Source organism: Acinonyx jubatus, chromosome X (assembly GCF_027475565.1).
Source record: "Acinonyx jubatus isolate Ajub_Pintada_27869175 chromosome X, VMU_Ajub_asm_v1.0, whole genome shotgun sequence".
Taxonomy (NCBI): domain Eukaryota; kingdom Metazoa; phylum Chordata; class Mammalia; order Carnivora; family Felidae; genus Acinonyx; species Acinonyx jubatus.
The window spans coordinates 123,996,013-124,023,808 of NC_069389.1; the positions used below are offsets into that span (position 1 = coordinate 123,996,013).

General features: G+C 40.3%; 2 protein-coding genes and 1 pseudogene across 10 annotated transcripts in view; all 3 read left to right on the forward strand.

Annotated features, from left to right (window-relative positions):
* Positions 1-7,933, forward strand: part of BRCC3 (BRCA1/BRCA2-containing complex subunit 3) — a 62,028-nt gene extending 54,095 nt beyond the window's left edge. For all 4 annotated transcript variants that reach the window (XM_053201906.1, XM_027053185.2, XM_015082629.3 and 1 more), the window contains 4 exons: positions 1,692-1,823; positions 2,249-2,292; positions 4,828-4,996; positions 6,387-7,933. In XM_053201906.1, coding sequence (XP_053057881.1) covers positions 1,692-1,823; positions 2,249-2,292; positions 4,828-4,979 — 328 coding nt within the window. In that variant the 3' untranslated portion in view covers positions 4,980-4,996; positions 6,387-7,933. The remainder of the gene's footprint in view (positions 1-1,691; positions 1,824-2,248; positions 2,293-4,827; positions 4,997-6,386) is intronic.
* A 154-nt stretch (positions 7,934-8,087) lies between these two features.
* LOC128311495 (small nuclear ribonucleoprotein-associated protein B-like) lies at positions 8,088-18,818 on the forward strand (annotated as a pseudogene).
* A 257-nt stretch (positions 18,819-19,075) lies between these two features.
* The window catches only part of LOC106984420 (phosphatidylinositol-binding clathrin assembly protein-like), a 49,234-nt gene continuing 40,513 nt past the window's right edge, over positions 19,076-27,796 (forward strand). For 5 of the 6 annotated variants that reach the window (XR_008289941.1, XR_008289940.1, XM_053201907.1 and 2 more), the window contains exons 1-7: positions 19,076-20,421; positions 24,667-24,742; positions 25,205-25,307; positions 25,468-25,561; positions 25,682-25,793; positions 26,654-26,760; positions 27,530-27,571. Coding sequence is in view for 4 of the 6 variants with exons in the window: in XM_053201907.1 (XP_053057882.1) it covers positions 20,074-20,421; positions 24,667-24,742; positions 25,205-25,307; positions 25,468-25,561; positions 25,682-25,793; positions 26,654-26,760; positions 27,530-27,571 (882 nt within the window). In the remaining 2 variants the exon portion in view is untranslated. Of the gene's footprint in view, positions 20,422-22,794; positions 22,938-24,666; positions 24,743-25,204; positions 25,308-25,467; positions 25,562-25,681; positions 25,794-26,653; positions 26,761-27,529; positions 27,572-27,796 lie in introns of all 6 variants that reach the window. The other variant, XM_015082622.3, reaches the window with a different exon arrangement.

Genomic DNA, 27,796 nt, shown 5'->3' on the forward strand with positions numbered 1-27,796 from the left:
GTCTCTCTCAAAATAAATAAATAAAGGGTCACCTGGTGGCTCAGTCAGTTAAGCATCTGACTTCAGCTCAGGTCATGGTCTTGCGGTCTGTGGGTTTGAGCTCCATGTCGTGCTCTGTGCGGAGAGCTCAGAGCCTGGGGCCTGCTTCGGATTCTGTGTCTCCCTCCCTCTCTCTCTCTCTCTCTCTCTCTCTCTCTCTGCCTCTCCCCAGCTTGCACTCTGTTTCTCTCTTTCAAGAAGTAAACATTAAAATACATACATACATACATACATACATACATACTTATAAAAAAAATAACAGTCATGTGTATTACTGCAAAGGGCCTTCTGCAGACCAAAAGCAGCTACTTGGATGTGAGGAGGGGTGCTTGTAATTCTCCATTATTTGGGTCCTACCTATATTATGGTATAGAGCCCAGACACATTCTGCTGGATGCGAAAGAGAGAGAGGAGGGCTAGATCTTATGCTGCTGCTCTGCCATGTGCCAGTGAGGCCTCACAGTGCCAGCGGCCCTCAACCCGGATGCTCCACTGAACCCACCATTAGGTGGAGTTTAGGCGTATTTGGGGTGAGAAGTAGGTTAGAGGTAGATTAGTTGACCTCAGTAACAAGCATGTTTGTTTCTCCTGTTCTAGCATGAAAATACAAGTATTTATGAATTTCTTACCTATTTCCCTCCCAGGGGAGAGAATGGGAAGTGAGGGCCACTGGTGAACACTGAGTTAGAACAAATGAGCATTTATATGAGTAATCCAATTTACATAATGAATCTGATGGAATCATTGAAGAGTCTGCAGTTACTTTTCCCCAGGCTTTGTGATCAAGGTGTTCAACCCCACTGGCAACTTCTCAACAAAAAACAGCATTAATTAGATATTCCCCTTTTCCCCTTGTGCTCCCAGGTCCTCCATTAAGTTTATGAAAGGGCTCCAGGTTTTCTAGGAGAATAGAGAATATTGACTCTGCAAATGTGCTTCTAATTTGCTCCCCAGATGAGCTCAGTTAGAACTCAGTCCCCTTTGATGTTGCGCTACTAAATGAATGACAAGAATGTCTAATCTTTGAGTACAGCGTATCCCAAAATTTCTATTAGGACTATAGAAAACTTCTGATTATGACAACTCGGCATTAAAAACTAACCCCCTTCTTGGTATATATCCAAAGAAAATAAAATATGGGTCTCAAAATGATATCTGCACTCCAATATTCATTGCAGTATTATTCCCAGTAGACCAGATACATAAGCAACCTTAAGTTCTGTCAATGGATGAATTGAAATAAATAAAAATAGCCAAACTCATTGAGTTGAGAGTACAATGGTGGTTGCTATGGCAGGAGTGGTGCAGGGGAAAACGAGGAAGTGTTGGTCAAAGGGTACAAAGTTTCCGTATGAATGAGTTCTGGAGATCGAATGCACAACGTGCTGAGTATAGTGAACAGTACTGTGTTGTATACTTGATATTTTCTAAGAAGGTAGATCTTAAGTATTCTTACCACATACACACAAAAAGAATGGTAACTATGTGAGGTGATGGATATGTTAATTAGCTTAAGTGTCGTGATCATTTTACTCAAAATATCAATGTCAAACTATCAATTTCTACACCTTCAATGTATGTAATTCCTTTTTGTCAATTACACCAAAATAAAGCTGGAAACATAAAACTGACCTGAACTGATTGTCTTGCAGGTATGAGAGGATTGAAATCCCAATCCATATTGTGCCTCATGTGACCATTGGGAAAGTATGCCTTGAATCAGCAGTCGAGCTGCCCAAGATCCTGTGCCAAGAGGAGCAGGACGCATATAGGAGGATCCACAGGTAGAGTCTTCCCTCCTCTGTCATCTGTGAGAAAGTGTGTTAACAATCTGTTTAACATTCGTTGCTTTCCTGCTGCACTTTGAACCCTTCAAGGGCAAAGGCACTTTTTGGTTGTTAAAAAAAATAAACTGCAACATCTTAGTAGCTCTGTTGCCAAGCACTGGGTCTTTCCCAATAAATGTGTACTATATGAAGTGAGAGACAGTAATTTAATATTATCTCTTTGAATTATCTTGAAGTTCTGAAGAAAATCAGATCCCCAAATAATGCAAAATTTAACTGTAATGTGATTTAAATTATACATATTCATCTAATCCAACTGGCAAAGTTCTGGTGCAGTTTATCACTTGTTATATTGTCCATGACCACTTTGTTTTCCTTTCAGTGCTGCTTTGCTACTGACCTAAACTATTTTATCCCTTTAGCCTTACGCATCTGGACTCAGTAACCAAGATCCATAACGGCTCAGGTAAGGCTTGTTTGTTTGTTTGTTTTTTTAGAACACAGACAGTGATCCCTAAATACTCAGCTGACAGGAACAAATTTAGTGTTAAGTGCTTGAAGTGATAGGTACAAGTTCTCCTTGAATTTCCTTTTTCAAGAGTTTTGCCGTTCCTTAATCCTACTCCCAATTTTTCTTTAGGACCCTGTGGACCGTTTACTATATATACAACTAGAATAAGGCTGGAAGAAAGACTGGAACAAGCTTTATGATCATTTTCCTAGGTGGTGTGCTGGTGTATGTTTAACCCCAGCTCTCAGGGAGGGGGAAGGGCCCTGAGTTTTTGTGTTTGCCAGTTTCCATGGTGTAATACCCCTACCATGGCTGATTTCAAATAACTAATGTGGCTTCAACCAGCTTGCAGACTTCCTGAAATTTCAACGGATGGCTCTCATGAGCTGATCTAAACTGGTTCCAGCACACCACTACTAGCCTATTATGGTGGGAGTTGAAAGAGATGGAGAGACAGATAGAAGGGAGGGTATGAAAGAGGAAATCGTTTTATGTCAGTGAGCACAGAAGGAATTCCTACACAAGGCCAAGGAACAGAAACTCAGTACAATATACGTACTAAATCACTTTTCTCCAGCATACGCTCCTACCCTTCCATTCCTCGTCTTTGAGGCCATTCTGTGTAGTCTTCCCCAGCGACTGTCAAAGTCAACACTGGGGAAGAAGGTGAGGCCGTTACTTTTAGAGGAAAAGAAGAGATGACTCGGCATATCTGTCCCATCATTTCTATCTGGAGGTAAAACATGCCAAAGAGCTAAAAGTTGGCAATATATGATATGTAGCCATACTCTAAAGCTGCAGTAATTTAAAACTTATAAAAAATGAACAATTAAATCAGTAGAACTGAATAGAGCCCAGAATTGGGCCCATGTGTATATAAAAATTTATATTTAATAAATCTATCACTTCGAATCAGTAAGAAAGGATGGATTATTTACTAAATAGTGTTGGGCAAGTTCACTTGTTTGTTAGTTCATTCAAGAAACATATGAGCACCTGCTTTCAGCTAGGCACTGTTCTAGGCACTGGGGCTCAGTGACAAACAGAAGAGACATTCTTTTTTTGTAATCTTTTAATGTTTATTTATTTTTGAGAGAGAGAGAGACAGAGTATGAGCAGGGGAGGAGCAGAGAGAGAGGGAGACACAGATCATGACCTGACCGAAGTGGATGCTTAACCGACTGAGCCACCCAGGTGCCCTTGTACATTTTTTATTATTTTATATATATATATATATATATATATATATATATATATATATCCAAGAGACATTCTTAATCTTCATGGGCTTCTATTTTTCTATTAACATTTGGAGGAAAATAGAGTCCTACCTAAAATCCTACACAAAAGTAAATTCCAGATGTATTTAAGCTTTGTAAAAAATTGTTTTGAGTTCGTTTATTTATGTATTATTAAGTAATCTCTGCACCCATCACGGGGCTCAAACTCATGACCCTGAGATCAAGAGCCACAGGGTCTTCTGGCTGAGCCGGCCAGGCACCCCTAAAAGGGTTGGCAGTTACGATGATGACATATCCCACCAGTTCTACATAGACCCCAAAGAGTTGAAAACAGGTGTTCAAAGAAAAACCTGTACGGAAGTATTCATAGTAACATTATTCACAATGGCCAAAAGGTGGAGACACCCGAGTGTCTGTCAGTGGGTAGACAAAGTGTGATCCACCCAGACAGTGGACAGAGAACTGCTGAGACATATACCACCTGGATGAATCTCAGGGGAATTATGCCAAGTGAAGGAAGCATTGCACAAAATACTGCATACTTTATAGTTCCATTTATATGGAACTATATACATATATCTGGGAAGATGCACCCCACAGTCTTACACTGGTCATTTTCAAGAAGTCATATGTTATGAGGGAGAAACAGATATTTCCATTAGGCAGAATTTGTTTCAAAAAGAGGACTATAGAATCCTTGTCTCCCCATCAAGCTGAACATGAATGACGGGAGCTCCCTGACTCTTCATCTCTCTGTTGTCCTCATTTTAAAAGAGTGGCTCTACACTGTATACACTGCATGTTAGCTAACTTGACAATAAATTATATTAAAGAAATAAAAAAAATTAAAGAGTAGCTCTGAGGTGAGTTGAATTAATATATTTATTTCTTAAATATATGAAACATTGGAGCCATTTTCCTACTGGGCTTGTGGAAAAATAAGTGGCAGAAGGCAGAGTTGTTGCTCTCTGGGAGTCGGGGTCACTGGTCATTTGCACCATGCCAATGCCCGGGGCTGGGGAAAGAGACCTGTAGTTCTTAGCCCTTCTGCAGGAGGGAGGAAAGAGCCAGTTTCTGCTCTCTGCATGGCCAGGCTTCCCTCCACCTTATGGATCCAGGCATACTCAGGAAGGTGTCCGAGATCATCTGCTAGTCCCACTTCCTTCTCCAGCTCCTTCTTTATGTGCTCGTGGTTGGGGAGCTCCTAGTGGCAGAGTGTTTCCTCATCTGTGCGTTTCTTGCATTGAAGTGTTCACCAAGAACCTGTGCAGCCAGATGTCCGCAGTCAGTGGGCCTCTCCTGCAGTGGCTGGAGGACAGACTGGAGCAAAACCAACAGCATTTGCAGGAGTTGCAACAAGAAAAGGAAGAGCTTTTGCAAGAACTGTCTTCTCTAGAATAAACCAGGAGACCAATGGGGTAAATTTTGTTTTTTCAATTTGTATATTAAGCATGGTCTGAAAATTAGCCCACCTCGTGTGTAGACAGACAGTGGCGCAGCCCCTATTGTAGCCCAGTGGAAGGGTATTAATAATGCACTGAGCACAAGATGTCTTCCTGAAAGTTTCACTGTAACTGGCCTACAAAGTGCATACGAAGATGATTTCAGTAGTAAAGTTTTTTCTTCAAGGCTATGGAAGGTACATTGGCATGGACATCTTGGAAGGAAATATCCAAGTATGTTTCAAATGTTTACTTTTCCCTTGCTTAGCTTTGAAGTCTTTATTTTCATTTTTAGACACAATCCCTAGAATAAGTTAAAGGCAGAAGAGCGTTTCGTGTTTCAATCTTGTAGTTATGAGAGTTATGCTCATGTTGGACAAGTAAATGAGTATACTACAGTTTTTTAAAAATCTTTTTTTTAATGTTTATTTATTTTTGATAGAGAGAGAGAGAGAGACAGAGCATGAGCGGGGGAGGGACAGAGAGAGGGGGAGACACAGAATCCGATGCAGGCTCCAGGCTCCAAGCTCCAAGCTGTCAGCATAGAGCCCGATGCGGGGCTCGAACTCATAGACTGCGAGACCATGACCTGAGCCCAAGTCGGACGCTCAACCGACTGAACCACCCAGGCGCCCCTGAATATACTATAGTTAATGGAGGGAAGTGAAGGTGTCTCATTAGCGCCCTACCTGTACTCTTAGCCTTCACTGAGAGCCATATGGCTTATGTCTTCCTTCTTGATCTCTAGAATATTAGGCATTCTGAGATACCTATCGAAGGTTGAATCTATGTGGGTGCCGTTCTAACCAAATAGATGAGTTCTAGCATATTTGACTCTGAAGCAAATTCCTACTGAAGAGATCCTATTTACCTAGGAACTGCCATTATGATATAAATAGGTTTTTCCAGAAACACTCAGGGCTTATGATGTAACAAAAATCATGTTTTAACAAGTTCTGTTGCATTATTCTTTCTATGTATAACTACAAATGATAAGCGTGTCTTCAGAAAAGAGTCAAGCCTATTGTATACTTGAAATTAAAGTGAGAATTGGAGGAAGTGGGAAGAAAGAAAACAATCTCAACAATAGTGGCAAAGGGTTGGTTTTTGTTTTTTTATTTTTCTTCTTGCTTCTCCCTAGCTTATTGTATTTCAGATTTCAAGGTTTAGTCCACATGCACGTGAATCACTTGGAGGTCAGCCTTCATCTCTCGGGGTGGAACCTAGAAATCTCTGTGAATGCCCCAGCTGATTCTAAGGCATACTAAAGTTTAAAAACCACTACTGTAGGGCACAGGGAGTGTAAATGCCGTATTTTCTGTAATTTCCCACGGCCACAGTTCTCTATTTTTTTCTTTCCTTGTAGGAAAAATGAAATTATCCAGGTATAAAATTAATTAAGCTAAATCAGTTTTGAAGAAGTTGGAAGACTCACATTACCTGACTTGCAGACTTACTATAAAGCTACCGTAATCAAGACAGTGTGGTATATGTGCAACTGATTTTGACAAACGTGTAAAAGCAATTCAATGGAGTGAGGATAAATAGTCTTTTCAACAAGCTATGCTGGAGCGATTTACACCCATAGGCAAAAAAATGAACTTTGACCTAAGCTGCACACCTTAGACAGAAGTTAATTCAAAAAATATCATGGATTTAGATAAAAGATGTAGAACTAGAAATCTTTTAGGGAAAAAACAATCAGAGAAAAATCATGAGTTCTTGGCCTCCACCACAAAAGCACAGTCCTAAAAGGAAACAACTGCTACACTGGACTTCATCAAAATGAAACACTTTTGCTCTGTAAAAAATTTAGGAGGCGGAAATTATTGAGGGAAATTATTTGCAAACAATATATCTGATCAATCTAGACTATGTAAAATCAACAATAAAAAACCATCCATTTAGAAAGTGAGCAAAAGACACGAACAGACATTTCACTAAAGAGGACACGTGGGTGGCAGGTAAGCACACGAAGAGATCTTCAACTTCATTAGTCATGAGGGAATGCAAATTAAAACCACAATGAATTACAATTACACATTTATCAGAATGGCTGAAGAAGAAATAGTAAAAATACCAGATGCTGTTGAGCATACAAACCAGATATCTCATACAGTACTTGTAGGAATGTTAAATGGTACAGCTTCCCTAGAAAAGAGTTTGGAAATTTCTAACAAAGTTAAACACACATGTGTCATACAGCCCAGCAACTGCACTCCTGGACATTCATCCCCCAGAAGTGAGACCCTATGTTGGCACAAAAACTCGTACACCAATGTTCTTAGCAGCTTTATTTAACAGCTAAAAACTGGAGACAACCCAGCTGTCTTGCAACTGAGTGAGTGATTAAAGCAAGCACCTGTGCCGCGGAATACTGCCCTGCAATTGAAGAAAAACAGACGACTATTGATCTACACAACTTGGGTGGACCTCAAGGGTATTACGATGAATGAAGAAGCCAGTTTGGAAATGTCACATACTCTGTGACTGCATTCTTGAAATGACAAAACTATAGAAATGAGGAACAGATTCACGTTTGCCAGGGTAGGGACTGGAGGAAGTATGAGATACGTGCGACTGTAAAGGGATCAACATAGGGAGTTCCTTTGTGCCGATGAAATAATTCTGTATCTTAATTATGGTGTTGATTACATTATTCGTGCTAAAACTACATAGACCCACAAATGAATGCATGTAAACTCTGATGAAACCAAATAAGGTCTACAGTTTTGTTAGCAGTATTGTACCATCATCACTAATGCTCGTTTTGAAGTTGTACTAATCATGTAAGATCTTAACCACTGGAGGAAACTGGGTGAAGGGTACATGGGACGCACTGTACTATTTTTACAATTTCCTGTAAATCTATAGTTATTACAAAATAAAAAGTTAGAAGTATTAAATAAGGAACTAGGATGAATGGTACTTAATTTATGAAATAAGATAAGAGTGATAAAAAGAAAACCCAAGAGGAATAAAATGATTTGAATGTTTTCACAGGCCAAGGTTGAGCACATGTCCCTTTCCTTTACTGGGTTTCAGTTTTTTCATTTTATAAAGTTGGAGTAGATGACCACCAACGTTCCTTGAGGTTAGTGCTCAGTCTTTAAAAGTGTTCAGCAGCACAAGGAACAGTGATATAAAGATGGTGTATCATTACTTTCTCACTAATTGGGCTTACTTTCCACCAAATATTGCATTCACTTTGCAACTCTGTATCCCCTTCTGGTTAGTAGATCATCTATTTTCAATCACAGCCAAAATTCTGATGGGAACAATATGGACACTTCCTCTCTCTGTTTTCTCATCTTCATTCATCAGCTCATTGCGTTATGACCTCTGCCCATATCATTCCGTTCAAACCACTCTTGCCGAAGTTATCCAATGACCTCCACATAGTGACAGATGCTTTCCATACCCTTAATGAACCTACCAGTCTTGACACAGCTACTTTTCTTTGAAATCTACCTCTCTTGGCTTCTGCTATTTTCTGGTTTTCTCTCCTCTAGCTGTTCCTTCTCAAGTTCATTCATAGGCTTGTCTATTGTTGCTTACCTATATGGAGTTGACAGACAAATCCGTGTGTCCATCCAGACCTCTGTGTGAACTCTAAATCTCCATTTCCACCTGCCTTCAATCCATTTCCACTGGATCTCTTAATATATCTAAATCTGGACTCCTGGTTTTCAATCTCAACCGTATTCCTTTGTTTCTTACCTCAGTGAACAGAACAACGTTTTGCATAAAGCAGAAACTGAATAGACATCTTTTTTTTTAAATGTTTATTCATTTTTGAGAGAGAGAGAGAGAGAGAGAGAGAGCGAGCGAGCGCATTAGCGGGGAGGGCCAGAGAGAGAGGGAGACACAGAATCCAAAGCAGGCTCCAGGCTCTGAGCTGGAGCTAATCTGGGTCTTGGCAGAACATCTTGAGATCTTCCCATTACATGAAAGGATAGAGGCCTGTATAGAACTTCTGGGAGGCTGTCCTGAAAGTTACTTTTTGCCTCCTGGCAAAAGTGGGGTGGCTCACAGCTCACACTGAAGCCATCTAGCCCCTTTCAACTTGCTTCCATCCATTTGGGCGCGTGGGACAAAGATTGCAAAGAACTGCCAGTACCTTTGATGTCTCTTCCTTCTGCTGACGATGTAAGTAATAAACTGTCTGAATCTAAAAAGGGCCTGTGTGGCTTAACCCACCAAATCTGTTAGCCTCGGTCTTGGGGCTCAACATGAGGCTGGTAAAGTTAAAATGCCCTCTTTAAAGACAAGCAGAGCCAGGTTACGGGATAAGATAGACTCTCCAGGATTTGCTAGCACAACTCTCACATAACTGTTCAGTGAAAGCAGAGAGAGTAAGAGCCCTCCTGCTGTCCTATGCGTTCAGGGGCTGTGTGGTCTGGGTTAGAGGACCTAACAGGGCTCCCTAGGGTGCAGTGGCATATGGGGCCTGTTGATCTACATCTGGAAGTTAAGCAGCAGAAAGTAGGACTGAAATAAGCCACCTGATCAGTGCCTTAGCTGTCGTTAAAAGTTCATTGGTTGCAGCTAACAAAAGGCCACTTAAAACCAAAAGTAAATTCAAAGTGGTATTGGTAGTTTTGCAACCTCCCCAAATCCCTCCCTCCTTTACCCTACTTGAAGCTGCTTTGAAACCTCCATAAACTTCCACCATGACAGTGTGAGGAGGTCTACAGATTCACTCCCCAGTGAAACCGGTGAAAATTATTTTATTTTTATTTTTTTTAATGTTTATTTTTGAAAGAGACAGAATGTGAGCAGGGAGGAGTAGAGAGAGGGGGAGACACAGAATCTGAAGCAGGCTCCAGGCTCTGAGCTGTCAGCAGGGAGGCCGAGGTGGGGCTCGAACTCAAAAACTGCGAGATCATGACCTGAGCCAAAGTCAGACGCTTAACTGGCTGAGCCACCCAGGCGCCCCTTTGAAAAAATTAAAGTGTCTGGAAATGGTCCTAAGGGTAAACAAGTCAAGAAATGTCTATTCAAGAAAATCTACAAAAATGTGTTAAGAATCTCTAATTTTTGAACTGAGATCAGCTCCCTCCTTCCCCTCTCCCAGCTCAGCAAGGAGACTCCACTTCAGACTGGTGCAGCCAAGAACACAGGGTTCCCTTCCTCCCAACTCCCAGTTGGAGGGCTTTCCTCCCAGGAGGACCAGGACTTCAGTGTTTCTCATCCTGCTCCCCACTTTCTGTTGCTGAGAGTAAGCCCCAGGTAAGTGCAGTTGAGAGGTGAGGGCTCCTTTCTCCCATTCAGCCCCCACTCATTGGATGGAGGCTCTCATTTGGGCATGGTGCACTGAGAGTACTGGGCCCCTGATCACCCTTGCCCTAGCTCATGAGGTCGTGGTTCCATGCCTGGAAAGGCAAGCTGAAAGGATCTCAGGCTACTGCAACCCCCACCCCCAAATGACCTTTTAACTCCTAGAGCAGAGGTGTCATTCAGAGAGAAGTTTGCCCTTGTCCCTACCCTCAGCTGCAGAGCCCTGGCTCAGAGATTTTGCCTAGGGGGGAGAGGCAGTCCATAAAACAGACACTCCTAATCTCTTCCCAGAGGAACCGACTTTATTTGTAACAGAATGTGGAAAAGTTGAAGCCTAAGGGCACTTGTACGAGTGGTAGAGATTGTGGTGAAAGCCAATTTGTAGACTCAGCGAATAGCCAGAACAATCTTGAAAAAGAGGAACAAAGAAGGAGCACACTAACTCATAGGAAGCAATGACAATCAAGACAGCTTGGTAGTGTCGCAAGGATAGATGTACAGATCACTGGAGTAGAACTGGGTGTCCAGAAGTAAACCTACACATCTGTGGTCAACTTATTGTCAAGAAGGATACCAAGACTATTGAATGGGGGGAAAGAATAATCTTTTTAACAGCTGTTAAACACATGCAATAGAATGAAGGTGGACACCTACCCCACACCATATTCAAATATCGAGTGTAAATGTATCAGAGACCTAAATATGAGGTCTAAATATGAGTGAAAAAACCCAGAGAGTGGGAGAAAAAATATTTGCAAATGATATAAATAAGAAAGCATCCAGAATATGTAAAGAACTTTGACAACTCACAAAAATATTTTTAAATGGGCAAAGGACATAAATAGTATTTCTCCATGGATAAATAAATTGTCCATAAGCACATGAAAACATGCTTGACATCATTAGTAATCAGGAAAATGCAAGTGAAAACCATGAGATACCACTTCACAGCTGCTAGAATAAAAAAGTATGGCAATTACAAGTGTTGGTGAGGATGTGGAGAAATTGGAAACCTTGTACATGACTGGTGCGAATGTGTAATGGACAATAGTGGTTCCTCCCAAATGTAAACATAGAATATTACCATATGATCCAGTGACTCCACTCCTGGGTATACCTCCCACAGAACTGAAAGTAGGTATTCAAACAAGTTGTGCACGGATGTGTATGTCAGAGCTATTCAAAATAGCCAAGAGGTGGAAACAACCCAAATGTCCACAAACGGGAATGGATAAACGAAATGTGGTCTATCCATCCAGTGGAACATTATTTGGTAATTAAAACTACTGAATTACTGGCACTTGCTACAACATAGATGAACCTTGAACACATGCTAAATAAAAGAAGGCATACACAAAAGGATACATATTTTATGATTCTGTTCCTCTGGAATGTCCACAATTGGGAAATCTGTGGAGACAGCAGATTAGCGGCTGCCAGAAACTGGAGGGAGGGAGAACAGAGGGGTGATAGCTAAAGGTATTGGCTTTCTTTTTGAGGTAACAAAAATATTCTAAAGTTAATTATGGCAGTGGTGGCACAACCCTGTGACTATATTAAAAACCATTGAATTGATCACTTTCAGTGGTTTGTATGGTCCGTAAACTATGTCTCAATAAAGCTGTTTATAAAAAATGAAAAAAAGAGAAGACACTTCCCTGCAGCTCCAGACAACCCTGCAGGCTGGCCTCTTCCTCTCCACCCTGCACTGGAAGCTCCCAGCTGGGGAGATACGGTGTAGTATCTCTTTTTGTTACAACACCAACAAAAAAGAAAAACATTGTTCCTAGAGTTTGGGTAAAACTTGCAGTGAAGAGAAAAAAACTTTAAAGTAACTTTGTGATGGGAACGAGGCTTGGGTGAGTTAATTGTACGTATTGTAAAAATGTGTAATTGGTGTTGAAATATGTCTAAACTATATATGTCTAAACTATACACATTTATAAAGCGGTAGAAATAATGTCTTGGCTGTGGCAAGTTGGAAGTCTCAATTTCAATGACTGTGGCCCCAACAAACTCCAGATGCCTGCCTGTTAGGGAGCATTTCTTGAAACAGTGGGGTGAATTCGCAGTCTTTAGTCTTTCTGTCAGTCCGAGAAAAACAGCTGTGTTTCACAAGGAAAAGAACTTTATGACCCTGATTTAAAAGAAAGAAAAAAAAAAAACAAAAACCAACCCTGGAACTCCTGCCAAAAACCGGCCCATTTGTTCTATGGTAAAGCATCAGACTTTTGATCCCTTCTTGGGCTACTGGGAAGACCTTTATGGGTTACAGTGTTGTTATTTCAGTGCAGTCAGCTGACTGTGGTCACACCACTGAGGTCCTTGAAGCTAATTCCTATTCTGTTTTAGTTGATGGACCTTCTTGATACTCTGTGTTTATGGCTGATACTGCTGAATGTGCCATGGGACAAGGTGTTTTGAGAATGTTTCACACCTCTTCAGGTTGTGAGGGAGGTTCCACAATCAGAACAGTGGTGGTGGGGTGAGTGCCCACAGTGGTGTGGAAAAACGGAAGCAGTGTAGGACGCCAGGGCAAGAGAAATGGGAGATCACTGTCTTGATGGAGGAGCTGATAGAAACAGGAGCCATTAAGGAAGCTACTTAGCATGCAGTCTACAGCCTGAAGCACTCCTGTTTCTACAAGCTCTTTTTCATTAGTACTGCTTCCCTTTCCTTGAGGCCTTTGGTACACTGAGGTTCCTGAAGATGCCTGGGCCTAGTCCAAAGATGGATCAGCTCACTTAAGGCCAGGCTGGGTCTCTCACCCCCTCCCAAACTCAAAATTAAACACTTTCTTTCAATGGGAAGTACCTTTCCAGGGAATCAACACATTTACAAACCAAATTCCCTGCCTTATGTCTGTACGGCACTGGGCCCGAGCCTCAGTCATCTAATGATAGTTTCCAGTACTGGGCTGCTACAGTTGTGCACCCCACCCCCCACCCAAATGGCTTAAAACTGTGCATGGGTGAATTCTACAAAACATTTAATGAAGAATTTGTAGCAGTCTTTCTCAAACTTTTCCAAAAAATTGAAGAGGAGGGACCACATCCAAATTCATTTAATAAGGCCAGCATTACCTTCATACCAAAGCCAGATAAGAACACACAATAAAAGGAAATTATGGGCCAATATCCCTGATGAAAAAGATGTAAAAATTCTCAACAAAATACCAGCAAATCAAATTCAACAGCACCATAAAAGGATCGTATACCATGATCAAACGGGATATATCCCAGGGATGCAAGGATGGTTTAACATCCACAAACCAACCACTGTGATATTCCACATTAACAAAATGAAGGACACAAATCATATGATCACCTCAATAAGTGCATTAAAAGCATTTTGCAAAATCCAACATATTTTCATGATAAAAACTCAACAAATTAGTATGGAAGAAATGTAACTCAACATAATAAAAGCCATATTCCACAAGCCCATATCTAACACCATCCTCAATGGTGAAAAGCTTAAAGCTTTTTCTCAAAGATCAGAAATAAAAGAAGGGTGCCCACTCTCACCACTTTCATTTAAGATAACACTGGTAGTCCTAGAGAGAGCAATTAGGCAAGAAAAAGAAAGGCATCCAAATTGTAAAAAAAGAAGTCAAATTAACTCTGTTTGTAGATGACATGGTCTTATATGTAGAAAAACCTAAAGACTTCACCAAAAAATTTTTTAAATAAACAAATTCTGTAAAGTTGCAGGATACAAAACCAACATACAAAATAAGTTGTGTTTCTATATATTAGCAATGAACTATCTGAAAAAAAAATTAAAAACGTTCCCATATACAATAGCATCAAAAATATTTAGGAATAAATTTAACCAAGGAAGTGAAAGATCTGTACACTGAAAATGGCAAGACACTGATCAAAGAATTTGAAGAAGATACAAATAAATGGAAACATATCCTGTGTTCACAGACTGGAAGAATTAATATCATTAAAATGTCCGTACGACCTAAAGTGATCTACAGATCCAATGCAATCCGTATCAAAATTCTTATAGCATTTTTCACACAAAAAAAGAAAAAAAATCCTAAAACTCCTAAGGAACCACAAAAGATTCCCTATTTGGGATTGCCAAAGCAGTCCTGAGCAAGAAGAACAAAGCTGGAGGCTTTGCTCAAATGATATCACAAAACTGTAGCAATCAAAACACTATGGTACTGGCATAAAAACAGACACATAGACCAATAGAATAGAATAAAGAACACAGGAGTAAACCTGTACATACATGGTCAACTAATCTTTGACAAGGGCACCAAAAATACACAATTGGGAAATGACAGGCTTTTAAATAAATGGTGTTGGGAAAACTGGATATACATAAGCTAAAGAGTGAAAATAGACCCTTATATTGCACAATACACAGAAACTAACTTGAAATGGAGGAGCGCCTGGAGAGCTCACTCCGTTGAGTGTCCGACTCCTGATTACGGCTCAGGTCATGATCTCACAGTTGTGAGGTGGAGCCCCACATCGGACTTTTCGCTGAGTGTGAAGTCTTCAGATTCTCTTTCTCCCTCTCTGCCCCTCCCCCACTCATGCACATGCACATGCACGTGCTCTCTCTCTCTCAAAAAGTAAACATTAAAAAAAGAAATTAAGTTGAAATGGAGTAAAGACTTAAAAATAAGACCTGAAACTCCTAAAAGAAAACACAGGGAAAAAGTTCCTTTACATTGGTCTTGGTAATGATTTGTTGGATATGATAGCAAAAGCACAGAAAAAAAAGCAAAAATAAACAAGTGGGACTATATCAAGCTAAAAAGCTTCTGTACAGCAGTGGACCATCAAAATGAAAATTCAACCAATAGAATGTAAGAAAATATTTGCAAATCATATATCTGATAGGAAGTTAGTATCCAAAATATATAAGGAACTAATAAAACAGTAGCAAACAAAACAAACCAAAACAAATAATCTGTTAAAAAATGGGCAAAGGACAAATGTCCATCGATGGATGAATGGATAAAGAAGACGTGGTATGTATATACATTGGAGTATTACCCGGCAGTCAAAAAGAATGAAATCTTGCCATTTGGAATTACATGGATGGACCTAGAGGGTATTATGCTAAGGGAAATTAAGCCAGTCAAAGACAAATATCATATGACTGCACTCATATGAGGAATTTAAGATACAAAACAGATGAACATAAGGGAAGGGAAGCCAAAATAATATAAAAACCGGGAGGGGGGGCAAACCATAAGAGACTCTTAAATACAGAGAACAAACTGAGGGTTGCTGGAGGAGGTTTGGTGGGGGGATGGGCTAAATGGGCAAGGGGCATTAAGGAAGACACTTGTTGGGATGAGCACTGGGTGTTATACATACGGGATGAATCATTGGCATCTACTCCTAAAATCATTATAGCACTATATGCTAACTTGGATGTAAATTAAAAAATAAATAAGTAGATTTAAAAAAAATAAATAAAATAAAAGCATTAAAAACTGGGCAAAGGACTTGAATGAATATTTTTCCAGAGAAGACATACAATTGTCAACATGTGTATGAAAAGCCAGACAATGCAAACCAAAACCACAAAATATCACCTCACACTTGTGAGGTAAAAAGACAAGAGATGGGGCACCTGGCTGGCTCAGTTGGTGGAGCATGTGACTCTTGGTCTTGGGGTCATGAATTTGAGCCCCACGTTGGGTGCTGGGTGTAGCATTTAAACTTAAAAAAATCTTAAAAAGACAAGAGATAACAAGTATTGGTGAGGGTGTGGATAAAAGAGAACACCTGCACACTGTTAATGGGAATATAAATTGATATAGCCATTATGGAAAACAGTATGGAGATTCTTCAAAAAATTAAGAATAGACTACTGAATGATTCAGCAGCAATCCCACTTTTGGGTATATATCCATAGAAAATGAAATCAGGATCTCAAAGAGATGCATGCATTCCCATGTTTATTGCAGCATTATTACTAATAGCCAAGATGTGGAAACAATCTAAGTGTCTATTGATGGATGAATCGATCAAGAAAATGTGGTGTATATACAATGGAATATTAGTTAGCCATAAGAAAGAAGGAAATGATGCCATTTGTGACAAAATGGATGAACCTGGAGAACATTATGCTAAGCGAAATAAGCCATACACAGAAATCCAACTAATGCATGATCTCATTTATATGTGGAACCTGAAAACGCTGAACTCATATAACCAGAGAGTAGAATGATGGCAGTTGCTAGGGGCTGAGGAGGGGGGAAAATGGGAAGAAGTTGGTTAAAGGGTACAAACTTTCAGTTATGAGAGAGATTAGTTAACGTACATCATGGTGACCACAGTTGATAAAATTTTATAGTACACTTGAAATTTGCCGAAAGAGTAAATCTTAAGTGTTCTTGCCATACACACAGAAAAACTGTAAGTATGTGAGGTGATGGATGTGTAACTTGATTGTGGTAATCATTTCACGGTGTATACATATATTAAATCCTCATGTGGAACTCAAGAGCCCAGCGCCAGGATGGAAAGTAGCTTTTACCAGATCCCATTTTATCCATGGCCACACTTGCAGGAGCAGTGGTGTGATCTGGGCTGTGCTGAGGGAATTGAGCCGGAATTGGAGCTATCACAACCACAGCACACTGACTACAGGGTGAGGTACATCCCGCAAGATGGCCATATCTTCATTAGCACGTTCAAGACTTCAAGGCTTTCGGCCAGCTTATGAATTTGATCTTCTGTGACTGTGAAGAATTCAGGAAGATCTAGCCAAAGAACTCAAAACAAGCAGAAAGAGAAGAGAAGTGAGTCCTCGGTCTGGTGCTACTTTGGGGAGAGAAGCTAGTGTCAATGACCGTAGACGGGTCTACTCCCAAAGATACTGGCATTGCACGACTATCACTTGCTGGAGCTGCCAGGGACCCAGGGATAGGGAGAGCTCTGGGCAGAGGAATCCCCACTGGTGTTCTGATGCCCTACACTCCTGTAGGACTTGCTGGGCCAGTCTGAGGGCCATCCCAACAAGTGACGACCCGGCAAGGAAGAGGCACTGTGGCAGCCGCTGCAGCTACTGCCACAGTCAGAACTGGAGGGGCCCCAACCCAATATCTACCTGGCTGTGGGGGTCCTTCACACCTATGGGCTGAGGGCACCCCCTGCAGGCGCGATGGGCCCACCACCTGTCATGAGGCCTCCCATGGGTTCCCCAATGGGGATCCCCTTCTGGACGAGGAACTCCAATTGGCATGCTCCCACCAGGGATGCAGCCCCCTTCTTCCAGGGGTTTGAGGCCGTCTTTGACCCTTGGCCACAGAGTTATGGAAATTGCTCCACAGAGGCATGGGCCCAGTGCTCCAGGGCCACATTGCCACAGATCTGTTTGTTATGCCGTTGTTCTCTGAGTCTCATGGGATTGTCTGGTTTCCCTTTCAGGGCCCTCTCCCCCCAGAATGCACCCACCAAGGCCCTAGACCCATACTGGCCCTCCTCAACCCCCTGCCTGTTTCCTGTAAGGCTGTACTAGTCCTTTTACTTCTTTGTGGCCTGTGAAACTAGTTTATAATGAACTCTTAAGAATAATATAAATGTAATAAATAAATCCTCATGTTATACACCTTAAAAGAAAACATGACATTGTACAACCTAAATATATACATAATTTTTGTTAATCAGACCTCAATAAAACTTAAAAAAGATAAATAACTCAATTTAAAAATGGGCAAAGGATCTGAATAGACATTTCCCCAAAGGAGATACACAAATTCCTGGTAAAGTACATGAAAGAAATCCTCTAAATCATTAGTCATCAGGGAAATGCAAATGAAACCTGAAAGAGTTACCACTTCCCACACAGTAGGATGGCTGAAATCAAACAAATGTGGAGAAATTAGAGCCCTCATACATTGCTCATGGGGTTGTGAAATTGTTCAGCCACTGTGGAAAATAGTTTGGCAATTTCTCACAAAAAGTTCAACACAGAATTAACATATGACCGATTGATCGTTAAAGTCATATGACCGTATGACTCCTAGGTATATACCGCAAACAACTGAAAACAGGTATTGGAACAAAAACTTGTAAAGGAAGCAGTATTCACAATAGTTCAATAGGGAAACAACCCAAATATCCATCAATGAATGAATACATAAATTGTAGTATATACATGCAGTGGAATATTATTTGGCTATAAAAAAATGAAGTACTGATACATGCTACAAGATGAATGAACCTGGAATATATTAAGTGAAAGAAAGCACTGCCGAAGGCCCACATACTGAATGATTTCACTTATATGAAATGTCCAGAAAATCTTTAGAGTCATAAAGTAGAAGAGTAGTTGCCTAGGGATGTGAAGTTTAGGGGGAAATGGGGAATGACAGCTAATGAGTCTGGGGTTTCTTTTGAAGGTGGTAAAGATGTAACTTGATCTTGGTGATGGTTGTGCAACTCTGAATGTACTAGAAGCTACGGAATTGCAGATTAAATCGGTGAATTGTACAATGTGTGAATTAAGTATCAATAAAGCTGTTTAAGAAAACATGACCTGAGGGGCGCCTGGGTGGCGCAGTTGGTTGAGCGTCTGACTTCAGCCAGGTCATGATCTCGCGGTCCGTGAGTTGGAGCCCCGCATCAGGCTCTGGGCTGATGGCTCAGAGCCTGGAGCCTGTTTCTGATTCTGTGTCTCCCTCTCTCTCTGCCCCTCCCCCGTTCATGCTCTGTGTCTCTCTGTCCCAAAAATGAATAAACGTTGAAAAAAAAATTAAAAAAAAAAAAAGAAAACATGACCTGAAAGTATGTGATATCAAAGTATCATACATGCCTATCTAAACAAACCTCAACATTCTTTAATGGAACACATCAAGATAGAGGACTCAACAAAGTAAAAGTAACAGTGTCTGGCATTCATACAAAATTGCTAGGCATAGGGAGAAGCAGAAAAATGTGACTCATGCACAAGGAAAAAAAGGCAACAGAAACAGCTAGAATTATGAAAGATGAAAGAATTAGCAGACAAGCATCATAAAATAACCAATATAACTATTATGAATATCCTCAAGGGTTTAAAGGACAATGTGATCCTAATGAGGAGAGCAATGGATGATATAAAAAGAACCAAATGGAATTTCCAGGGATGAAAAATACAATATTCGAAATGCAGCCTGTCCTGGATGAGATTAGCAGAAGATTAGAATGCAGAAGAAAGAAGAAAAGGTTATTGAACTTGAAGAGACATGAAGAGAAAGTCTCCCATTTGAAGCATGGTCAGGGAAGGAGATGGCTCCAATCACTTGTGATACAATATCAGGAACTATGTTACACATTTGATTGGAACATTGCACCCAATAGTAGAAGAATATGCATCTTTCCGAGAGTATACAGAACACTGATCTTGGGAGAGCATATTCTGTTTCATAAATCAAATCTCAACAAAGTTTAAAAGATTGAAATCAAGAAATATGTTCTTTGAGAAGAAAGGCAGTACTTAAGCCTAACTGCTAATATTATAAAGAGGAATCTCAAATAGGTTGTCTACCCTACCACAAGTTGGGTCTTCGAGATCATGAAAGTTGATAGCTCTCTGCCCAGAACCATGAAGAAAAAGAACAGAGAAGACTTACCAATATAAGGCACGACAGTAGCAACATCAGTACGGATTCCGTACATTTGAAAAGTGTAATGAAGGGACAGTACGAACAACCCTACGGACTTACATGTCTGATGCTGGGCGAAGGGGCGGAGGACATGTCCTCAGGTGGGAAGCAGCCTCCATAATATGTGACTGGAGCCTCCCTAAGAATGCCACATCAAGGGTTTCCAAAGTATTGTCATGTGACCGGTGCCTCGCAGCTTCAAACCCCACCTCATGATGCTGCAGGTGTGCGTCAGGCTGCAAAGAGAAAAGGTTGCCAAGTGAAGGCTAGCCGCACAGCCGGGCCTTTCTTCCGTCACCTCAGGTGCTCCGCCCTTTGCTCGCAGTGCCGGTCCTGGCTCAGTCCGCTGGCCCGGAAGAGGAGGGACCGGACACCGCACCCATCACCCTCGTGGCCGGCGGTCCGTGACGCACCATGGGGTCTTTTGCGTCCAAGGCTGCCCTCGGGGCTACCACCGACGAGCCCACAGAACCCGAGCCGAAACACCTGGCAGGTGAGTTGCAGTCCTGGCGCAGACGGCCCGGAGGCCCAGGTGCCTCTAACGTCATGGGCACCCCACTCCCCTCCTACCAGCCCCCTTTTCCTGCGGGAGGTTTGGGAGGAGATGGAATTCTCACCCCTAGTCATCTTGGAGTGAGCCTAGAAGGGAGCCACTGGCCTTTTAAACTCCAAACTCTGAACTATTTACAAGTTACCCCAATAACTTAGGACACACAAAGCGGTGGCATAATAAAAGCCAGGCTTAGGAAAAGGGTCTCACTTCCAAAGTCCGCCCAGGCCCCCTTATAAATCATTACTTTCAGCAAAGGCTTCTGAAATAAAGGAGGGAAAGTTTGCAGAGCAGATCATCCCGTGAGCAGTCCTGACCCAAGGTCAATGGATAGGCTTTACAATGTCCACTGCAACATTTTTTGTGCTCCCATGAATGTTTCCAGGTGACAGAATCTGTTGCTTAGAGACAGAATAGACTCCCAGGCTAGCCCTACCCGCTACTGTTTGAGTTCACATTGAGCACTGACTTCATAAACAATGCATGCTATTGCGAGTATACATAAATCCCGCTGCTTTTGAGAACGTCATAGCCAGCTCACTCTTTTGATCACCTCTTTATTTTGCTGTTTTGCTTAAAAACTCTCCATTGATTTAGTATGTATTTGCTTTCTGAATTTTTAACTTACCATCGTGATAATCTGCATGTATTACAGCAACTGACACTTCACTAAGTGAAACAGATTATTTATATGTACACACACACACACACACACACACACACACACACATGCTTAATAGTATTCTGGGCAGGCCCCATAGGAGATTCTGGAGCAAAATATATAATACATCCCTGGATGTTGATGCATATGTGCCAAAATTTGCTTCTCAAGACCTAAAGGATGAATAATGGTTATCTATGTGAAAGATGCATGGAACCAAAGGGGGCACTTGAGTCAGTACCATGATATCCTGAAGGTTCAGTCCAAAGGCTGAAATCATGGGGAAGGAGAAACAAAAACCTTGCAGAGGAAACTTCACAGAAAGAGGAATGGAGCAGACTTAGAAAACAATGTGAGAGAAGCTCATTCTTCATAACCTTAAACATGGCATAGCCACTGGAATGTAGTGTATATTCTTGAATAAATGAATCTGGCTGGGTCTACAATTAAGGTCAGCCTGTTGCTCACCTAGCGTATTTGTTAAGCACCCTCCTCAGTATGGATCCTGGTGCTATGCCTGTTACCGTGCTGCTTAATGATTAAGTGCTAGAGATGAAATTGTTTTATAATGATAGTTTATAGACAGTTTTGAAATGAAAGAGGATTTTTTTTTAAGTTTATTTATTTTGAGAGAGAGAGAGAAACAGAGAGAGACACAGAGATAACCAGCAGGGGAAGGGCAGAGAGGCAGAATCCGAAGCAGGATCCATGCTTTCAGCACAGAACCCAATGCGGGGCCTGATCCCACAAACCATGAGATCATGACCTGAGCTGAGATTAAGAGTCAGACTCCTAACCAACTGAGTTACCCAGGCGTCCCCAAAGACGATTTTGAACTGACAGAAAGTAGGGAATCTTTGCCTGTTGCTGAATGGAAAAATGAAGTGATGAAAATTAGCTTTTGAGGGGTTGTATGAATGCTTACAACCCAGAGCAGGAAATTGGGAAGTTGTTTTAGTAAAGTAGGGATAAAGCTATGTGGAAGTGGACTCAAGAACAAGAAATAAGGGCACCTGGCTTGCTCAGTCAGTGGAGCATGTGACTCTTGATCTCGGGGTCATGAGTTTGAGGCCCATGTTGGAGGTAGAGTTTACTTTAAAAATTTCTTTAAAGAGAACGAGCAATAAAAGGTTATAGCATGCAAACAAGAGGGTTAACACGGGGTGACACTACAAGGAGAGCTCCTGACTGAACCTTCACATAATGTCTCTTTTCTCAAAAAAGGCAGTATGATGTAATAGTTAGCATCTTGGTCAAACAAATGTGATTTCAAATACCAGCCCTGCCACTTGACTGCCTGTATGACATCTGGTATGTTACCTTCTTGAGTCCTATTCATTCACTTAAGGAGTATTTACCATAACCCATTGTATGCCAACTACTGTGCTGGGTCTTGGGAAGATCTGGTGACCAAAATGGACACAGTCCCTACCCTCATCAAGTATACAGAACAAGAGAGTAGACAGGCATTAACTATCACGTAACACGTATCAGTACAAATTGCAATACCTGTAATGAAGAAAATGTTTTGGATTATTCCCGTTGTGATTTCTGAGATTTGATTGCATCTGTATTTAAGTTAAAGTTACCAATTTTGGTTTCAAAAGGTATTTCTCAGTCCGTGTTTTAATGCTTGTCACTGTCTCTTAATTCAGATCTAATACAATACGTAAATGAAACAAATATGAGTGTTAAACATCTGGCTGATGTTCTTTCTGAGAAGGCCAGGAGCAGCAGCTGGGTGGTAGTGTTTAAAGCCCTGGTCACTGTGCATCACCTCATGGTTCATGGAAATGAGGTGAGCTTGCTGTATATTCAGTGGGTAATCATTTCCTTCCTGTTAGCTCAAAGGACTGTCAGTACCCAATGGCAAAATATTCTTGGTTTGTCAAGGCTTGCTATCTTTTACTTTGCAACACCGGTCCACCTCTCCCCACATACAAACACTCTTTGTATTTTACAGAACTGACATTGTTCTTTAACGTGAAATTACTTATTCTACTTTAACATTTTGTCTCAGTAAGCTTTGCGTTAAAAAGTTAGGATTTACAGATTGACTGGATCTTGAAACACTATAAAGTGACTAATTATACAGTGTGGTATTGATAAAAAAGGAACATATCTACATGGAACACAATAAAGAGCTTGGAAGTAGAACCATATACTTCTATCAGAGCTTGGTGGCACTAAAAATGTGGGGGAAAGTATAGAATTTAAAATAAAGCCTTTTGGTAGAAATAACAACCTATGGAAAAAATAGAACGAGATCTCTATCTTACCCTAATATACGAAAATACATTCCACATGAATGAAATGTCTATGCATGCAAAAAACTAACATTTAAAATTAAAGAAAATGTGGGAGAATATGTTTATGACATTTGAGCAGGGAAGATGCCATAAAGTTGGAATCAGGTATTTCCAACATATACATTACAGACAAAAGATTAATCATCAGAATACATTATCAGTAAGAAAAAGGCACTACAGTGGAATAGTTCCCAAGACAAATGAACAGAGGGTTCATAGAAAAGGAAACCAGAATGGCTGATGACCATCTGAGAACATGCTCAGATAAGCAACATTTTAAACGTGTGACAGCATCAGTGGATGATATGTAAATATTAGTTGCTAGAGTTTGTGACTGTGGGGAGGAGAGCATTGAGACGTGTTTAGTAAAATTGAAAATGCCAAGTCCAGTGACCCAGCAAATCCACTTTTCGTAGCATATTTATAATAATTGAAAAGTAGAAATTAGGTAAATTTCTATCAGTACGGCACAGATAACTAAAATGAGGTGTTTATAAAATTAAGTGGATGTATACCAACAAGGCTAGATCTGAAAAACCATGCTCAGAGAGGAAGTAGGTTGCAGAATGATATTTAAATATAATATTATTTATGCAAATTTCAAAATACTTAATATTTACCCTTGGGACAAATATGTCTGAAATTATAAAGAAAATAGACTATAAAGATTAAACCTATGATACTCGTTACTTCCAGGGAGGAAAAGGAAATGGAACTTGGGGATGGGCAAAGGGCACTTTTTACTTTATAATATACTTTCTTCTTCTTCTTTTTGAAATAGACTTGAGGCAGTTCTGTGAAAAAGTTAGCAGTTATCATCTCTGGGTAGTGAGGTACACAGATGTATCAGATTATATTTTTCTGAAAATTAAGTTATTAAAAAGTTAAATATTCACTATTAAAATAATTCTGGAATTAAGTAAAACTTCTCAAAATCAGAAAGGAGGGAATGGCTAGATAGAAAGTCCTGGTGGAAAAGAGTGTGTATTCACATGAGCTGCAACGTCTAAGCCCTTGTTTCGTTGGGAGAGTTGGCAGCACTGCATATTCTTATGCTGCGCAGCCCAGGATGTGATCACGTTCACCTTAATCAGCGCTCCTGAAATAGATAGAAGCTATATGATAGAATTGTGTTAAAGATGCATTCACAATGATAAACTCGTTAAAGAGCTCTACTTGTGGACAGAAGCTAATTTTATAATTTGGTACATTTGACAGCGTTTTATCCAGCATCTTGCATCTAGGAGCTCTTTGTTCACTTTACACAACTTCCTGGATAAAAGCGCGCTAGAAGGTAAGATGATTTTTTGATGGAAATATTTCCATGTGGCAAGACAGGGGAAGCTCTGTTTTGAAAACTATGCCTGGTTAAAACATGGGCAGGGCTGGGGACAGATGGTGACAATGGGATGGGGAGTTTCAGGAAAATGCTAAGAATTTCCAATAGTTGTGTAGAAATGTGAAAAAAAAAAAAACCTGATAAAGTTCAATTACTTCCTCGATTCAGAAATGTCACTATCAACACTACATCCTGAGGTGATTTCAAGGCTTTGAGGAAATAAGAAATAACCTTTAGCAGAAAGTGTGAGGAATATTGGACTAGATCATTAATAAGGTCCATTCTAGCTTTTGTGCTTCAAAGACATCATAGAGGTATATGGATGAATGTGGAATGAGAAGTCTCGGCATTTATTGACATACATTGTAAATGGTTAATGTTGATTACACTGGAAATAATAAAATATTTCATTTTTAGGCTATGCTATGTCAACCTTCATCAGGCGATATAGCAGGTACTTGAATGAGAAGTCACTCGCATGTAGACTGATCACATCTGACATCACCAAAGCCAGGAGAGGGTCAGTAAATATCATTCGTTTGTAAGCAAGAAATACTGAAATACATAAGTGTTCTGATATGTAGTTGGCTAAAAACACAGCTTTATTTTGCGATGCTGATGTCACTGTGCTTCTCAAACTCTTAATTATTGATGTTATGAATCTCTCTTCTCTTTTACAGGATGGATGGTATGATGAGAACTATGGATACAAAACAGCTGCTAAACACTCTTCCAGTTATTCAAATTCAGTTTGATGCTCTTCTTAATTTTAATGTAAGAGCTTTATAAATCCTTTTTGAACATATTGGTAAATGGCATTGTTTACCAGTAGGTGGGAGAAGGAATTATTTTAAACTGTGGTGGTAACTGATTAGTCTTTGATTTAATTTCCAGGCAAATCCTGACCAGTTAACGAATGGTATAATCCATGCTGCTTTCATGCTTCTCTTTAAGGATTCTCTTCGCCTCTTTGCAGCCTATAATGAGGGGATCCTTAATCTGCTAGGTAGGCTAAGGAATAAACATTGCTTAAAAATATATAAACTGTTAAAAACCTTTTATGTCTACTTTTAGACTCATATTTGTTTTAGATTCAAAATAGAAGATCCTTTCAAGGTCATATATAGTTTTAAATAATGAGACATTATATTGCTTTTTTTGGATGAAAATTACTTGACTAATTAGCCACAGAGCTTTATAGTTGTTATATAAGTGCTAATTGATATTTCTGGGAAATTTACCAGGGAATCAACATGGATTGCCATATTTATACATTACACATTAAGGCCCACTCCACCAAGGTCATATCACATCATTTTGACTTTACTAGGAAGATATAGCCTATAACAATTGCTATTATTATATACAAGCGTATACTTCTTATGCTTTCCAAGAAGTTTCTGCCCTAATTTAGTCCTAATGAATGATCTATTTCATACGAAGTGTTCTCCAAGTTTCATTGATGAGAATTTGAGATTTTTCTTACAGTGAAGAAGTATCTAGCACATTTGTACAGTTATAAAAGAATAGGAAACACAGCCCCTTCCCTCAGAAAGCTTCCGATTGTGATGTTAGTAAATAAGATTACAGACTGAAAGTTAGAGAAATTAAACTAAACTATCTGTATCTTCCCAGCATTAGTGTTTGGCATGTGGTACTTACTTCATAAAAATCTGTTGCTTATATGGATCGACCAGTGTTGCTGCTGGCCAAGACAGAAAATAACTGGGTTAAAACTAGAATTGTTTTTGAACAAGTTAAAATCATATACAGATTCAGCTTAAGAAAGAATGATCAGAGTGGAGTGTAACTGGAAATTGGCTGTGATATCGGCTCTTTCGTGATAAATTTGTTTTTCGTTCTTAGACAAGTATTTTGATATGAGGAAAAGCCAGTGCAAGGAAAGCTTGGATATTTGCACCAAGTTCCTTGCGAGAACAACCAGGTTGGCAGAGTTCCTGAAAGTAGCAGAGGTACAGAAATCTGTTCCTATCCATGGCTTTTCTGCTGGTTTCTGTATCAGTTTAGTATCTGGTATAATGGGACCCCCCCCTCCCCACTACACACGCACATGCACACGCATACGCACACACACAGAAGTTGGTAGAATTTTAACTATTTTGTAAACAGTAAAACTATACACTAAAATTAGGTAGTTCAAGGATTTTTGTTTGTAGCCATGAGGATAAGTGTTCCCAAGCTTATCCTCCCACCAGAAACAACTCCAACACTGGGCCAAATTCACGTGATAGACATCTTTTCAGGCAGTGGACAGTAGGTAGCACAGGTCAGTGATGAGCTGAAGAAGGAAACATAGGAGGTGACCGCCACGTTTGCCCTGACATTCAGAACCCACGCGGGATAACTAGTTGAATTTCTGAAAACCAAAGCAGGAAAAAAAAACAAAACAAAACCAAAGCCAAAACCACAACAATATGCATAGCAGCTGATCTCTCAGTACTTGACAAATGAGAACACATGTGTATAATACCCAAAATGCAATCTGGCTCTTTCCAGAAGAGCAAAAATTCACTATCTGGCAAGTCTTTTCTTTTATAGGTTTATCCTTAGGACGAATATAAGGCACACTTTAGCTTGACATGGTTTGCTTGGTCAGCTAGGCACTAGCCCAGCAAGGCATTCATGCTCTAGCGGTATTTTCTCTTTTGTGTGCACATTGGTCTGATACTTACTTTTCTTTGTTGCCTCTCCCGGTTTTAATGTTTACGTTTGTGAATTCAGGAAGTCGGAGTTGACCAGAAAGACATTCCATATCTTACACAGGTCAGTGTATCTTTTCTGTGGGTTTAAATGACCTTTTTTGTCCTTATGTTTGTGTGTTTATTGTATCAATCATCATCTGAGACTCCATCCTTTGCCATAAACTTAACGTGTGTATTTTCACTCCCGCATGACTTCCATGCACACATACATGCATACATACATAGACATGTGTTTTCTGAACAGGCCATTCCCTGCTGAGTGCTAAATGGTGACTCATAACAGGTA